Source organism: Siphateles boraxobius, unplaced genomic scaffold (assembly GCF_051911475.1).
Source record: "Siphateles boraxobius isolate OS27281-9 unplaced genomic scaffold, OSU_SipBor_1 11, whole genome shotgun sequence".
In the NCBI taxonomy this organism is placed as follows: domain Eukaryota; kingdom Metazoa; phylum Chordata; class Actinopteri; order Cypriniformes; family Leuciscidae; genus Siphateles; species Siphateles boraxobius.
In genome coordinates this window covers 1,806,649-1,822,499 of record NW_027508711.1, presented here as the reverse complement: position 1 = coordinate 1,822,499, position 15,851 = coordinate 1,806,649, and the positions used below count along the sequence as shown (strand labels likewise).

The window sequence follows — 15,851 nt, the reverse complement described above, 5'->3', positions numbered from 1 at the left end:
ATTCTATGCAATTGTTTATATAACTTACTAGAGTAAACAAAAAATATTTGAAAATTAGACTTAATGGTTTCATTTAGTTCATATTTCACATTCATTTTTTTCACTAAATATACATTATTTTTAGTGATAGTGTGATATAATTTGTGTTATTATTCAAAACTGATTAAAAAAAGTTTTTTTAAATAAAAAAAGTTTTATCTGGGAGACTCGAAATGTACCCTCAATTCTAGAATGAGTCATATACATACTATTGACTAAGTATATTAAATATATAATCAGTTTATGTATATCTATAGCCTACATAAAATGGTAACGTGTGTGTTTAAGCGACAAAAAAGCTTCTTAGGCTATATGAAGCCTATGTATGTCTATATATGTAGGCCTATTTACTTACTATTGACTAATTAAATATAAATATATCAGTATCATATATATATATATATATATATATATATATATATATATATATATATATATATATAATTCTAATATGTGTGTGTATACAGTAGTATTATTAGTATTATTCTATATATTTTACAATTTTGTGTATTTTACAAGTACACTGTGTGTGTGTGTGTGAGTGTGTGTGTGTGAGTGTGTGTGTGTGTGTGTGTGTGTGTGTGTGTGTGTGTGTGTGTGTGTGTGTGTGTGTGTGTGTGTGTGTGTGTGTGTGTGTGTGTGTGTGTGAGAGAGAATCTGTTAGGCTATCATTTAATAAAAGGTCTGAAAAAAGCTCTCATGTTAATTCACTATAAATTTACAGTGGCAAAATAAACTCTATTTCTGTTACTGTGGTAACGTTTTTGTATGCTGCTATGACACGTTTAGTACGAAGCAGTGACGTCATGCCCATTCAAAGTGAGGGGGCACGTGCCCCCTCAGATTTTTCCTACCTGATAAATTTTTTGTCACAACTTTATTCCTATTATGCTCCATAATTACCAGAGCCTAGAACTACTCATATGTATTCTTCTGGATGTGTAATAAATCGGTCAGCATCAGCCCGCCCCTTGTAAATGCATGATTTAATTTAGAACTACAATAACCCTCGTGTTTACTCTGCACTTATTTCTCTCAACACGAGGACGGGAGAGGTGTAGATCAATAAATGGGAAATGATTTGACAAATTACTTAGAATCTGCTCTAGAATCTTTGTTGTGTATGTTCAAGCAACTCGCTCGTCTCGCACGTTGAGCTGGCAATGTTTTACAGAAGGTCTTGAAGTGGTAAGTGGGTAAAGCAGCAAATCGGCATTGAATTAGTTATCGGAGGATATTAAAAGGTAGTGGGATTACTAAAGTAATGTTACATATTAGGCTACATTTGATTTGATTACTTTTTTACATTTCTGACAAATATTAACCATTTTCAAATAAACGGGGTAGGGTTAACCTTATTCAGCACTGAAATCTGTCAAACTCCTTTCAAAGTTCTTCATCACATATTAATATTAAAATAACTTAATTTTGAGCACCACAAAGTCAGACCTCGCACCTTTATGTAGCTACCTTTAATGTAAGATCGTTCTTAGCACATACCAATTTAAAATCATAACATAAAAACTGCAATGGTACTGTTTTTAAAATCTAAGTGTACAGTAAGTGTGTGTGTAAAGATGCTTTAAAGAAGTAGACTTCAAAAGCTTTTGAATTTGAGCTTACAGTTCTTTAATCAACCTGTCTTTTACATAAACTTACAAAATAGATACTTTAACTTAGTCCTCAGATAGAGGAGGGTTGCTGCTAGCTCCGTTAAGGTAGTTCTGTCCCTCCCAAACTGCATTGAAATGGTATGTTTAGCAGCCATAATTTAAACATTTTCAGGGGGAGAAACCCCCTGACCCCTCCTAACTTGATCCATATCACCCGTCAGAACACAATTGTAATGTCTCAGATTGTGGCTTGAATTTTGGCTTGCATGACGACCCGAAGCTTTTACTGTCTATGTTACGAAGTCATCAGTGCCTGAAAACGAAGCTCAAGGCGGTTCGCCTAATATTTCCGCCGTGTGTCAATCTAGCTCTTCAGCCAATGGGAGAGCGCCCTGTTGGCCCTTCAGCATTTCCAGTCCTCCCGCCCCTCTCTGCGCTACGTCAGCATTCAGACTCAAACATGGCGGTGCCCATAGCTAAGTTCCTGGCAGCTTATGCCTATTTATTACTCATTTCTTTAATATTTCCGTACGTTTTCGCCGACAACGCTGCCGGGGACTTGCCGCACCGGCGTTTTGAGTATAAATACAGTTTCAAAGGGCCACATCTGACACAGAGTGATGGAAGAATCCCATTCTGGATTCATACTGGGAGTAAGTTTATAGATGAGTGTCTGTCTGATCTCTCTCATCCATCTGTATCTCTGTCTGTCGGTCAGCATGTTTACTCCATGTACGGACATGTGTAAATGCCCCGTGAAGTTTATGCGAGGTTGCATTAAAGTGAACTAAACCTGAGTGGTGCAAGTATTGCATTTTTGAATGAATGATTTTGGATTACATTGCTTGTGCATGAGGGGTTTCTTGTAATAATGCATATTATGATATTTGTAACACATCTTAAAGTTAAAATATGGCTGCATTTTAAAATCAATGCTCTACTTCTGTTCTGATATGTTTGGTGCATTGTTAGTTGCTTTTGTCCTATGATTAAATCAGATACTCTGTGTTAAAAAGTGTAATTATGATTAGTTATCAGATTCACATAGCCTAATAATTTTTTATGCATAATCGGGGTGACCTTGTTTTAAAAAAAAACTATGATTAATAAATATGTGCGTGCTGTTTAACAGCTGACATGGCACTAGTTTTCCTAAAGGGTTAAACAAATCTGTCTCGGCATGTGGGAAGAGCAAAGTTCTGTGTTACAACATTTCCCAAATCTTTCAAATACACCGCCACATATTAGCCGGCAGGATCAATCAGGGCTGTTTACTTGGTCCTCAAATTTAATATTGATTTTCTGTCATTTTGTTCTGTTTAAATAGATTTATGTCAACAGAGAAGTAGCCTATGCTGTCAGTCAAGTATACATACTCGTAGTATACTTGGTAGTGTGCCAGATATTACACATGGGCATGTGATAATGATGCAATTATGTAACATAAATCTTTTGTTGTCTCAGACTGCCTAATAAAACTTTCTGTATTCTCTTATATAAGATATTCTGATGGGTTTGGCTAACTGTGCAATGATTATTATAGTTTTATGGTTACACTTTATTCCGATGGTCCTCTTTAGGCATTCTACTAAATACTAACCTATATGTCAATGTTATTAGTAGAGTATTAGTAGATTGTCTGCTTAATATCTGCTGACACTTTATTTTGGCACTCCCCAACAGACATTCTACTGACTATAAGTATCTTTGCAACTACATGTCAGCTTATTCTACTTACCTGAACCCTAACACCTAACTCTAACCTGACAGTCTACTACAGTCTATCCTAATGAGATTTAAGTTACTTAGTAGAACAAACTATAAGTTCATTCATTTTCAAATTTCCATCTTCTTTCCAGATGCCATTCCTGGTGCGGATCAGATTCGAATCACCCCCTCTCTCCGGAGCCAGAAGGGTGGGGTATGGACAAAATCCCCTGTAAGTTTTCAACATTGGGAAGCTGAGGTGGCATTCCGTGTGTCCGGACGGGGACGAATGGGAGCAGATGGATTGGTAAGAGGGGGGAAAATAATCATTATTATATTGTGTATGTGAGTCTCATTTCTACATTTTAGGCTTTGGGCATTTGTAAACTTACAGAAGCACAAACACACATTGTTATTTTGACTCTGGAGGGTCATTTTGACCCATTTTAGGCACATAAAAGGCTTGAGCTAGTGTCACAGGTTGAATTCCAGATCTGAGTGAACCTTGTGGTGTCCTGCAAGTAGTCTACTAGAAATTGCTTTGGATGTACATTAAAATTTAAAAGTGTTGAGTCAGTAAGATTTTTTAAATGTTTTTAAAAGATTTCCATTTATTGATAAAAATACAAAAAACAATAATTTTGTAAAATATTATTAAAATTTCAAACAACTTTTATATGGAAGCTTGTTTTCGCCACATAAAAATAAAATAGCTAATTGTGACTATCTTAATTCTGACTTTTTACCTGCAATTGCAGGTTTATATCTCACAATTCTGACTTATAAACTTCCAATTTCTCAGAAATTGGAAGTTTATAAGTTAAAAATTCCGACTTTTTTCTCACAATTGCAAGTGTCTTGCAATTCAGATTTTTGAATTTCTTTCTGTGAATTGTAAGTTTATATCTCACAATTCAGACTTATAAACCTTAAATTTCTCGCAATTGGGAGAAATAACGTAGAAATTGGGAGAAATAACTTCGCATTTTTGAGAAAGTCGTAATTCTGACTTTTTTCTCAAAGTTACAAGTTTGTCTTGCAATTCAGAATTTTCGCAGTTGTGAGAAAGAAAGTGGCAGTTGTGAGAAATAAAGTCAGAATTGCGAGATGTAAACTTATAAAATGATATGTTGACTCACTGCCCTTGCTAATCTTTTTTCAAATCACTCCTGCTTTTTGATCATTTAAACAATGTCATTTAAAACTTGGGTGGACTACATTACTGTAGTGCACACAAAGGCGTTTACATAAATAAAACTTTATTAACTGATGTGTAAAAGACGCTGTATGCACCGTCATTAGAATCACTAAAACAGAAGGGCAGTGTGGGTACTTCCTGTGAAGTCATATCTAGAGATCAGAAGATCATAGAGATTTGGTGGCAGGATATTTTTACTTTGGCCCCGCAACTGTATAGAAATGCGCTAACAGCCACTCAGAACACCTGCATAGTCACGCCCGGGCAACCACCCAGAACACCCTAGCATTTTGGCGGCATGTTTGCATGGGCAAAAAATAGTCGCATTTTCTTCATAAGATGTAAAAAATCTACTTTTATGTTACTCTTATTGCTTTTAACAGACCATAAAAGTGTATGTTTCACTATGTTCAATATTTTGTGTTTTTTATACTTATTTTTGACCTTATTTTATAGTCATAAGGTTCAGTTTTTTTCGTCTTATCCCAGGTACTTCTTTTTGCACAGAATAAATAATTTTATCAGAAAAAGCATCCATAGGTCATCCTTGATAATTCATGAACTTTTGTTCAACATTCGCAGTATAGAGTGAGTAATTATATTGTAGTGTTTTACGAGTAACATTCATTGAATTCATTGAATTGTCCCACAGTCCAGTGGAGCAGACCACACTGATCTCAAGCACCACTTACCAAAGTGTGTGTGTGTGTGTGTGTGTGTGTGTGTGTGTGTGTGTGTGTGTGTGTGTGTGTGTGTGTGTGTGTGTGTGTGTGTGTGTGTGTGTGTGTGTGTGTGTGTGTGTGTGTGTGTGTGTGTGTGTGTGTGTGTGTGTGTGTGTGTGTGTGTGTGTGTGTGTGTGTGTGTGTGTGTGTGTGTGTGTGTGTGTGTGTGTGTGTGTGTGTGTGTGTTCTGTAGGCCATATGGTTCACGACTGGTCAAGGTCTGGATGGTCCTGTGTACGGGGCTGCTGATCAGTGGAACGGCGTGGGAATATTCTTTGACTCTTTTGATAATGATGGGAAGGTGATTGCACATTTTATTTTTAATAAACATAAGTTTGAAGTTATTATTTAAAACATATTTTTATGAAACATATATAATGTATGTTTGTATATATGTATGTATATGTATGTATTTACTCAATATGTATGTAAAGCTTTTAAAATCTTAATATTAGGGTTTTTCTTATAAAATATTAATATTCGCTAAATCAGCATATTGTGTAATAAATTTGATTGTTTTTAATTATTTGGCAGCACTGTAATTTATTATAATTAGTAGTTTATATATTTTATATATACTGATTATATAGTTTAAATATATTATATTATAATTAGTAGTTTGAAAAATGACTATTTTAACACTTGTTTGTGTCAGTAAAATGCACCAACAATGTTTGTTTTTTTACCGATGTGCATTTTTCAGTCAAAACATCTTAAGGTAGAGGTATATATATATATTATCAAAGGATTATGGTAATGTGCTTAGCTTTTGCCTCAGCAACAAACATTAAAGCACCTCAGTAGACTTGTTTTGTGTCTCCTGTGAACTAAATAAGGATTATGTCTCCGTCTTCTGTGACCTTGCTATTGTAGAAAAACAACCCTGCCGTCCTGGTGGTGGGTAACAATGGAAAACTTGTTTATGACCATCAAAAGTAAGTAAACATATCCTCCTTGCTGACATCAGCGCTCTCATTTTTACAACTCAAAGGAGATTAGGAAATATGATTATTTATGAGAGAGAGAGTCTAATCCTCTGTCTGTCTTAATCTGAGTGCAGTAACAGTGAAAGCATTAAATTAGATCTGTGAGCCAGTGGGGGAGAGTTGTCAGCAGCATATGTACTAGCTAGAATGTGCTAACACATAAGCCTTCGCATTATCAGTTCAATATTTCATGACATTTTAAAGAGAAACCTTGGCCAAACTTGTTGACATGGAAAGGAAACTTGTTGTCGTTCTGTTTATATATGTATGTATTTAATAAATAATATTTTTCCTCCAGTGATGGCTCAACACAGGCTCTGGGTACATGTCTTAGAGACTTCAGAAACAAACCTTACCCTGTACGAGCCAAAATCATTTACTACAAGCAAACTTTATCGGTAGGTCAAGTTTATATCATTATATAACAAATAATAAGTTTCATGATTAATACTAAAGAACCGACTGTAATTAAACCTTTTGACCCTGATAATTTAACAATAGCTTTTGTGATTAAATGTGTCTTTCGGTGAATCTTGCTTTGTAAATATACATCAAAACAATAGATCCATGTACAACTGGCAATACTAGTAGTATTTTGTGGGATGTTTTCAGGTAAATTTAATCAGACTATTTAATCTATTCATCTCAATATGATCTCATTTGTTTTTTAAAAAGGAGCGACTTACCTAAATTTATCTTAAAGATTCTTAGAGAAATTGAAATGAAATCTGAAATTCCCCAGCTATAATAACATCTGAATATATTCTCAATGGTTTCAGGTTTTCATCAATAACGGCTTCACTCCTGATAAAGACGATTTTGAGTTCTGCGCCAAAGTTGAAAACATGGTTATTCCTGAGTCTGGTTATTTTGGCATCTCTGCAGCCACCGGAGGACTTGCAGGTATTTTTACATATCCAAATCCACATTTTCTCTCTTCCGGTTGAAGGACTAATGTTGTTTTTGTTACTATTCAACTGGATCAAAATTGAACCAACAAAGAAAAATGGTTTGCATTCAAACATTAAGTAGTCTAATTTATGGTTTATGTCCATTTCTATAGCAGGTTCTTTGGAAGAAGCGGTTTGAAACTTCAAAACGTGTTTAGTGTTGCTAGTGGCACTAAAATTATACTCTGCAGCTTTAAAAATGTCTAAATTTCTTTCAACAGATGACCATGATGTGCTGTCATTTTTGCTGTTCAGACTTACAGAGCCTGGGCAGAATCTGGTACGCATTTTCCTCCCCACACATTCGCATACACACATTTAAGTATGAATAAGTACGAAGAATCGGCCATACTTATTTCATAAGTGTCTACCTCTTACTCCGTTCCTCTTGTTCATTATAATTGGAGTATGCGTAAGTGTGTCTATGTGCGTGATTGTGTTTGAATGTGTGTTTTGTCTTTCTATAAAGCCTCCCCCAGAAAAAGAGATTCCCAAAGAGGAGAAGGACAAGTACCAAGAGGAATTTGAGAATTTCCAACAAGAGCTGGACAAAAGGAAAGAGGAGTTTCAGAAAGAGCACCCTGATGTCCAGGGGCAGCCCAGTGAGTTGCTCTCATTCTGTCTGAAGTTTTGACCTCAGATTCACATTCAGCTTTGAGTTTTCATCATGTTTATAGTCAAGAGAGAAATGGCCTGGAAACATTAAGAGAAATTCTCATAAAAACACAGAAATCTTGAATGGTAAAATGCATCCATTCCCAAATCACTTTTTATGAATCCTGTTCTGATCTTAGATCTATGGAAGCTTTTTTCCGTCATGGAGTAAAAAAATATAAAATGTATCTGCGACTTTTTTTTTCTCACAATTTTTACTTTTATCACAATTTGAGTTTATATCTCTCAATTCTAAGAAAATATTCAGAATATATTGGTGCTGGTAAGGTCACCCAGTGCACGGAATAATAGTGACACCAGAATAAAAATATTAATGATTCTTAAACTGAAAATACAGAATTATTTTAGATGAATGCTCTTGCACTCTGTCACTAACTAAATATATTTAAAATAATGTAGGCCACTTTTTTCTGGTAAGATAATTGATATTATCAGGACCCACAAATATTCCCACATTTTATTATTATACATTTACTGTATATATAGTAGTTTAATGTAGTACTGACACTAAAACTTGAATTTTTTTCTCACACAGTAATTTTTATTTTGGGTGAACTATTCGCGATACATATTGTCACTATCGATGATACATATTGTTGCATTTTTATATTGTGACACAGTATGTTACAACCCTAGAATTTTGAGATATAAATTGTCAATTCTCTCAATTCTGACTTTACAACTCACTGAGAAATTAAATAAAACCTTGCAATTCTGTGAAAATAGAATTTGTGAGGAAATTGCGAGGGGAAATGTCAGAATTGTACTACTGGTCACAGTAATTGCAAGAATTGCGAATGAATCTTTTTTTTATTTTTTTCTGAATGTTGAGATATGAACTCTCAATTGCAAGTTCTAAAGTCCCAATTGTGAGGTATAAACCCGCAATTGCGAGAAAAAAAGTTAGTATTTTGAAAGTCGCAACTACCTTATTTATTTTTACTGCATTGCAGAAACGAGCTTCCATATAGATCAAGTCCAATTTTGTTGTTAAACTTTTATTTTAAGAAAATATTATTTTATATAAAATTATTTATATATATATATATATATATAATTCTTTTAATTTTTTTGTAAAAATAATTGTATCTAGATTTTTATTTTAACCGTGTTTAAGGGCATTTTAGGCGCAACATTTTTCCCTAAACCATGCAGTCTCTGTGTTTATTCACAGATGTATTTACAACAGATTTTGTTTCTTATTCATTTAAAATGCCTGGTTGAAAAATGAAAATCTATATTTGTAGAAAAACATCCGTTGAGTGTTTCTCTTCTGGCAGTTGAGGACCTGTTTGAAAGCGTTAACGACTGGGAAATCCGTCAGGTGTTTGAGGGGCAGAATCGAATCCACCTGGAAATCAAGCAGTTGAACAGGCAGCTGGCCATGATTCTGGATGAACAACGCCGTTATGTGTCAGTCATCACAGAGGAGATCTCCAAACGCGCACAGTCAGGACAGGTAGGACATGACAAATGCATTGGATTTATGGCAATTAACAGCACTGGACACTCTTACGTTGACCAGATTTTTATGTTGAATGCCATGGTGTCATCTCAGATCCAGTCAAAATCCTTCATGAGATGTAGTGACTTTAAATTGTTCAGTTTGTAAAGAACCAAAATTATATGGTTGATATACATTCTTACATTGATTAATCAAATTTATGCTCTAACCTGTCTTTGAGCCTGACTAATAGTTTACTTGCTTTATTTAGGCTCCCACTCATGAAATGGACACCATTATTAACACACAACAGGAGGTTTTGAGAAACCTTAATGAAGTAAGGTAAGTCGCCAAGAAAAATATTGTCCTCCTGTCACAAAACCTGACTGGAATATTACTGTATTTTTGTTAAAATAAGTCACACTTGACTATAAGTTGCACTGGGTCGAAATTGCATTTTGAGAGAGTGAAATAGAAAAAAAGATATGTTTCAGAAATAATGTAATAAAATCAAACATTTACAAATATTATAAACTTAAATTAATTTTTTTTATAGTAAAACTGAAACCAGCGGCTGCTACACAAATAAACTTGCAAACACAAATGCAAGTTTTGTTTGCATGATGTTAATTGCATGAGGTAAACCTCTTCTGCAAATACAAGTCTCAGCACGTTTCAGATTTTAAAAAAGATGAAAATACGGTATACTCCAGAAAATCCCTTGCCAATAAAGTGCATACAATCTCTCAGCAGAGTAAAACAACTACTTAGAGGCCTTAGCGCATTACATGCCTTTGCAAAAAACTGAACAACGCAACAAATTAGGTTTCATCTGTTAACTTTTGTTTGTTGTGTCTTTACATAAAGATCTAAAGATGTTCGTTGTTTAATCCAGATTAAATACATTTGTTTGTTATTCTGTTTTGGCCTCTGTCATGTCAGCATTGTTTTTTGTTTTGTTAGCGGACAGTTGTTTGTTTTCTTCCAGGTGTTTCTTTAAGCGAGGTGTGGACGAACAAGGATTAAAGCACAAAGACAAAATCGAACAATAAGGCTTTAGGATTAGATGCCAAAATACAGCATTTAAAACTCTTTAGCCGTGCAAGTAGAGGATTAGCCCACAAAAGACTGTTTTTACAACTCTTTAACTCGGATGTGACCAAACTATAATGATTTTTAAACCGACTTTTAGCACAACACTTACCGATGGTTTTGTTGTTTGGGATTTAACCAAGAGATTTGTTTGTAACGGATGCATTTAGATTTAGATTAAGATTTTCATAATAACCCAATTACATCATGTACTTTTGTTAAAACAGAATTTTTCTACAACAAAGTTTCTTTATCTTTTCCTTATCTACACAATCTTAAATATTTGACACCATCTTTTCTGTTTGAACCAATCTGTCATTTTTCAAGGCATGAATTTTTATAGGTTTATAAAAAGGTATTCGTTCGCTGTTTAGTGCATATGCAAATATTGTTACTTATATTTTTGCTATTAGCAAAGACATAATATAGCAGTCTTCATCAAAAGGACAGCGTTGAGGCCACGTTGTCATCCTGTTGTTGGGAAGATGTTGAAAAGAACAGTAATCTGTGTCGATTGTTCATTTAGGCTAATCCTGTTGGCGCGCATTTAAACAGCATTTGGTCCGCAACAAGCAAATGCTCAGTTGATCAAATTCATTTTATAGATTATGCACATATTAAGATCTTGACCTTTTCTTTTTTTTATCATAATTTAATTTTACTCATCTTATCCCAACAAAATTACTCATCTGAGAGGGGGGAAAAACGGCTTCCTCCGACATATAGGTCATTTGAAGTGGATAAAGATTACTGGGAGATTCTAAATGTTCACTTTTTGCCTCAAGGGAGATTTATGTCTTTCTCCCCCTTAAGAAACAAATTTGATTTTGTTTAGGCCCCTTATGGGCCTCTGTTTGATGGATTATATGCGAATCTTTAAATATGTCCATCATACACCAGTGAATACATGGTCTGCTTCTGATTGCTTTCTTGTCTCTGTAATTCCCCAAGGAGTCTGTACTTATGACTTACCAAACGTTTTCATTTTGTCCATCCCCTCATGTATTTATTTATTTATTTTATCCTAGTAATCATCTTAGAATTTTGAAGACGATATCCGAAGAAATGGGGTTCAGGCACAGGATAATACGTGATCAGTAAAAAATGCAAGTTAAGCAGAGAAATTATGTTAAACTAGAAGATGTGTTCCTGATTAAAAGGTTAAACCCTACGCTGCTCTTTTTTTTAATGTGCAGACCTCAGGTTTGACCTTGTTTTGATTAAACATTACACTAATATTATAAGAAATCATTTTAAATGTAATTGAATTCCCTTTTTTTTCATAAACATTATAAGAAACAAAACATTTCTTTCATTTCTTTAGGGTTTTATCTTTAATCATACAGTACTGAAGTATTTCTAGATTGTTTATTTGTTTATCATCCAATGTATCATCTTTTTTATATATTCATCTAATATATAGTACTACATCTTTAATGACCATTTATAGCTGAATGAAAGTGTCGCCCTGAGGAAAGCTCTGGCATGGCCCAAATGGGTATTTCTTAATCATCTGAAATATGTTTAAGAAAGGGGCCATGTTTTTTTAGGAAGATTAATTTAGCAATCATTCCTGCTTGCGCTGCATGGTAATTTCATTTTTTCTATGAGGCTGAAGGATAAATGGCCTTTTGGGAGAGTTAAGATGAGGCTTAAAAGATTAGATTGGGACAATTCACTGTAATATTAAGATTTTCTTGGCCGAAGACCTTGGGCACAGAAGTCATTTGCCAGTGTAATCAGGGATTTTTCACCAGCGTTTTTTGCATGCAGTGCTCTGAAGATACCACTAGAGGTGAGAACTTTTTTACCAGCCAGAGCTGCACAGTAAGTGTAGATGGCAGAGTTTGATTTGTTGCTCGTTGAGACATGGAGTTCAGGAGATCCGTATTTGACTGTCCTTTCTTGCATGTCTACAGTTTTAAATTTGGAAATATAAACCAGGTACAAATCATTTGTATTTTTATTTTGTTTCAAAAGTTATTTTACAACCGTTTTGTTGGTGAATATTTGTCCTATGGTCATGTGAAACTTGGAAATATCTGGTAATCTATTCAAATCGTATTTTCCATGCCTGGAAAAGTTACTGAAATGTGATCAAGCTTAAGTCATATGGAAATAATTGTGAATATATAATGTTTCTTTACAGGAAAAATAATCATCTATTGAAGCGCATTCAAATTTCAGAATGTTGTTTGTCTTTTATATACCAATAAGTATAATCATTTAAGTCTAATAGCCTTAATGATTGGTGCATGAAATGCTGCAAATTTATTGTAATACTTTGAGTGAAGACAGGAAGTGCAAATCATATTTTTGCATGCTCATACAATAGAACAATAATGTCATGAAATCCAGAAAACATGAGCTTTGTCTTAAGAATCAGATCAGGTATTCAAAGCTTAAAGCTGTTTTATGCATTTAAAACTCAGATTAAATCTTGTGACACTGTGTCTCAGAGGAATTGATTGTTTGATACGATCCTCTTGAATGACATACTGTTTCCTTGTATGTAAACAGGCAGAAAATGAGTTAGCCTTCCTTTTAAAGCCTTAATGTTGAACCATCTAGCATGAAAAATCTCTGACAATGTTCAACTTTTTTATTTTTATTGTTGAATAATTATTTCATATTGTGTCTGACTCGATCCTTACCCGATTCATGAATGTTTTTCGAAACATGAGGGCAAATGAAGCGTTGCACTAATGTTGTGGTTTGTAGGGACTCGTTGTCAGGCTCACTGAAGCAGTTGGCAATGGGTCAACAGCAGGGTAACCAAGGCGGACTCGGATCATATGAGACAATCCAGCACTTCAATGACATTAAGGAGCATTTGCATGTCGTCAAGAGAAACATCGAACACATCATTCAGAAAAATGTGGTGAGTTCCCAAAAAAGCAGCATTTCTGATATGGACAATATATCTTATAGCAATGGCATATGTGTGGCTTAGCTGACAAATAGTGCACAGTTGGATTTCTGGTCATAGTCATAGTTTATATTTCTGTTCAGATTTTGACTAAAAATTGTCTGCTGAATGTATAAATGGAAATGTTTTTGGTACGATTTATTGGTATACTCGTCAGGCTTATAACCATCTAAACTAACCAACTAAGCCATACACAGTATGTTACTGAAATAAAAAAAGTTTAACTGAAATAAAACAACGTAAGCTTGTTTATTTGAACTATTTGCAAGGCATCATTCTCATTGTTATTTAGTTTAACCTGATGATTTAACTTGTACTAAAATAACTACAACAGAAACTGAAAAAAAATAAACTTCATAGACATGTTTTTTTTTTAAATACTAGAACTTTAAAATTAAAACTGTTCTGTTGTGGTTTTTGTCTCTTCCTAAATTGGCTATGTTAAAATTCATTAACAAGTGCAAAAAAAGAGGCAACAATCAAATGTATAAAACATTTTGGACATATTCCTTAGAATCCTGCAGAAAAGGCACAATGTCCTGAACTTCCTTCCTTACCCTCCTGCCTCTCTACCACACACTTCCTGGTCTTCATCGTCATTCAGTCCCTCCTCTTCTTCGGCTACGTTATGTACAAGTGAGTGAATGTTTATGTTGCAGTGTCCATAGAAAGCTCTTTAAGAGCTGTGAGTAAAAGAGTTCTATTCCTATCTGGGTGCTTCTTACAATAACTTCCTCAGATGTTTTGGTAGTTAAAACTCTGAAATCTCTCTCGGTGTCTTCGACAAAAATGAATAAAGACAGATTTTGTATGCAAGGAACGAAAATTAGGCCCAGTTTGTGCATTTAAATGTAGGGTAGGTAATTTTCCGAGCGGCTAGCAATAACAATGCAGACAGCAGATTCTGCAAAGCTTCACGAGAGACGGCGTTAAACTACCTCATGTCTCAAAGCACATAACATTACAATAATAATAAACATAACTTTAAGAGCTCTGACCTGTACCAACTGTCTGTTGCAGATTTATTTTGGCATGATAGTGTTGACATTAGAACGCATACATTTGAGTCACAAACCACTCCAAGTATAACGTCACGGGCTTCCATCCCTTCCAAATTACTGTAGTTATGGCGTGAACTCGGCAAAACCTTGTTGTTTTGGTTCAGGAGGAACTGTAAAAGGTGGCTTCTGTTTCGTTTGTGGCGCTCAATGACTGACGTCTGTCTAACTCTGCAATAGCATGAAAAGCGCTGATGATGTGTGTCTGTGCGAGCAGCAGCGCAGAGGTATGAAAATGCATATTTTGACAGGCAGGTAGGACATCGTATCGCTGCATTCGGACCGACATTTTATTTATATCCATTATAAATACATTTAAACCACTTAGCTTAATGATTGCTATCAGGATGTGAAGAGACTTTCAACCAGCATAACAAAGATTGTTTCTGGAACAAATCACCTACCCTGCCTTTAATGATTGCTCTCTCTCTCTCTCTCTCTCTCTCTCTCTCTCTCTCTCTCTGTCTCTGTCTCTGTCTCTGTCTCTGTCTGTCTCTCTCTGTCTCTCTATCTCTATCTCTCTCTCTCTCTCTCTCTCTCTCTCTCTCTCTCTTTTTGTTTCTCTCATCTACTTCCAGGAGTCAACAGGAAGCAGCAGCTAAGAAGTTTTTTTGATGATTCGTAGCTCTTTGTCAACACAACATGTAAATTGTCCATTTTTGTTAATTTCCAGTTTGTTTGTTTTCTGTTTGCAAACTGTAAATTATGGTACTTGAAAACTGAAGTATTTTGTTTGAGATTTTTTTTTAATTCTTAATTTTTAATTAGATCAGATTTGTACAGGGTTTGAATGACTGCTCTTTTCCAAGTGTGTGTGACATTTTCAATGGAAGATTCCTAAATATGATGTAATATATTCTTTAGAGGTCTGACATTGTATTTACTATTCACTACTGGTCCAGGAATCATTTCAAGATCTCAATCGCTGTCCCAGGAACGTTCTGAACTGTGGTAACTGAAGTAATTACAATAAGATAGAGTATTTTAACACATTCACTGGTATTACCTTTACAATAAGGCAAATTTTTTCCTCCACAAGTGTTAAAGCTTTATTGTATTGGTGAAAGCAAGAACCCAAAGGTTGAGAATGTGTTCTTTGAATCTTTAAAAAACTAAAATGTTTTTCTTCTCAAACAATTTACATAAAACAAATCAAATGACCTTGGTGTTGTCACATTTTGTCAACTTAACATGCATGAGTGTTTTTATTTTATTATTATAAATTATATGTATGCATATAATGGGGGGAGGTGCAAACTTTTATTTTAGATTTATTAAATTGCGATTAATCGTTTTGACAGCACTAGTCATTTCTATAAAATAATAATAAAGTTAATTATATCGGTAGTAAGTCATACATAGCTCACAAAATATTTTTTTTACTTTTTATGCAAAAATCTAATAAAATTCATAAGGATTTAGTCATAAACCAAAGATT

General features: G+C 34.5%; 1 protein-coding gene across 1 annotated transcript; it reads left to right on the top strand.

Annotated features, from left to right (window-relative positions):
• Window positions 1–2,082: 2,082 nt before the first annotated feature.
• lman1 (lectin, mannose-binding, 1) lies at window positions 2,083–15,574 on the top strand. Its single transcript, XM_077193994.1, has 13 exons — window positions 2,083–2,305; window positions 3,512–3,666; window positions 5,473–5,580; window positions 6,153–6,214; window positions 6,564–6,663; window positions 7,045–7,168; window positions 7,437–7,495; window positions 7,685–7,817; window positions 9,171–9,349; window positions 9,606–9,676; window positions 13,148–13,307; window positions 13,870–13,991; window positions 14,992–15,574. The coding sequence occupies exons 1-13, from the start codon at window positions 2,113–2,115 to the stop codon at window positions 15,026–15,028; spliced, it is 1,503 nt and encodes a 500-aa protein (XP_077050109.1). The 5' UTR covers window positions 2,083–2,112; the 3' UTR covers window positions 15,029–15,574.
• The last annotated feature ends 277 nt before the right edge of the window (window positions 15,575–15,851 follow it).

Coding starts and splice junctions, on each gene's coding strand:
- lman1 (XM_077193994.1), top strand. CDS start 2,113: ATGGCGGTGCCCATAGCTAAGTTCCTGGCAGCTTATGCCTATTTATTA. Junction 2,306..3,511: donor ATTCTGGATTCATACTGGGA/GTAAGTTTATAG, acceptor TCTTCTTTCCAG/ATGCCATTCCTGGTGCGGAT. Junction 6,664..7,044: donor ACTACAAGCAAACTTTATCG/GTAGGTCAAGTT, acceptor CAATGGTTTCAG/GTTTTCATCAATAACGGCTT.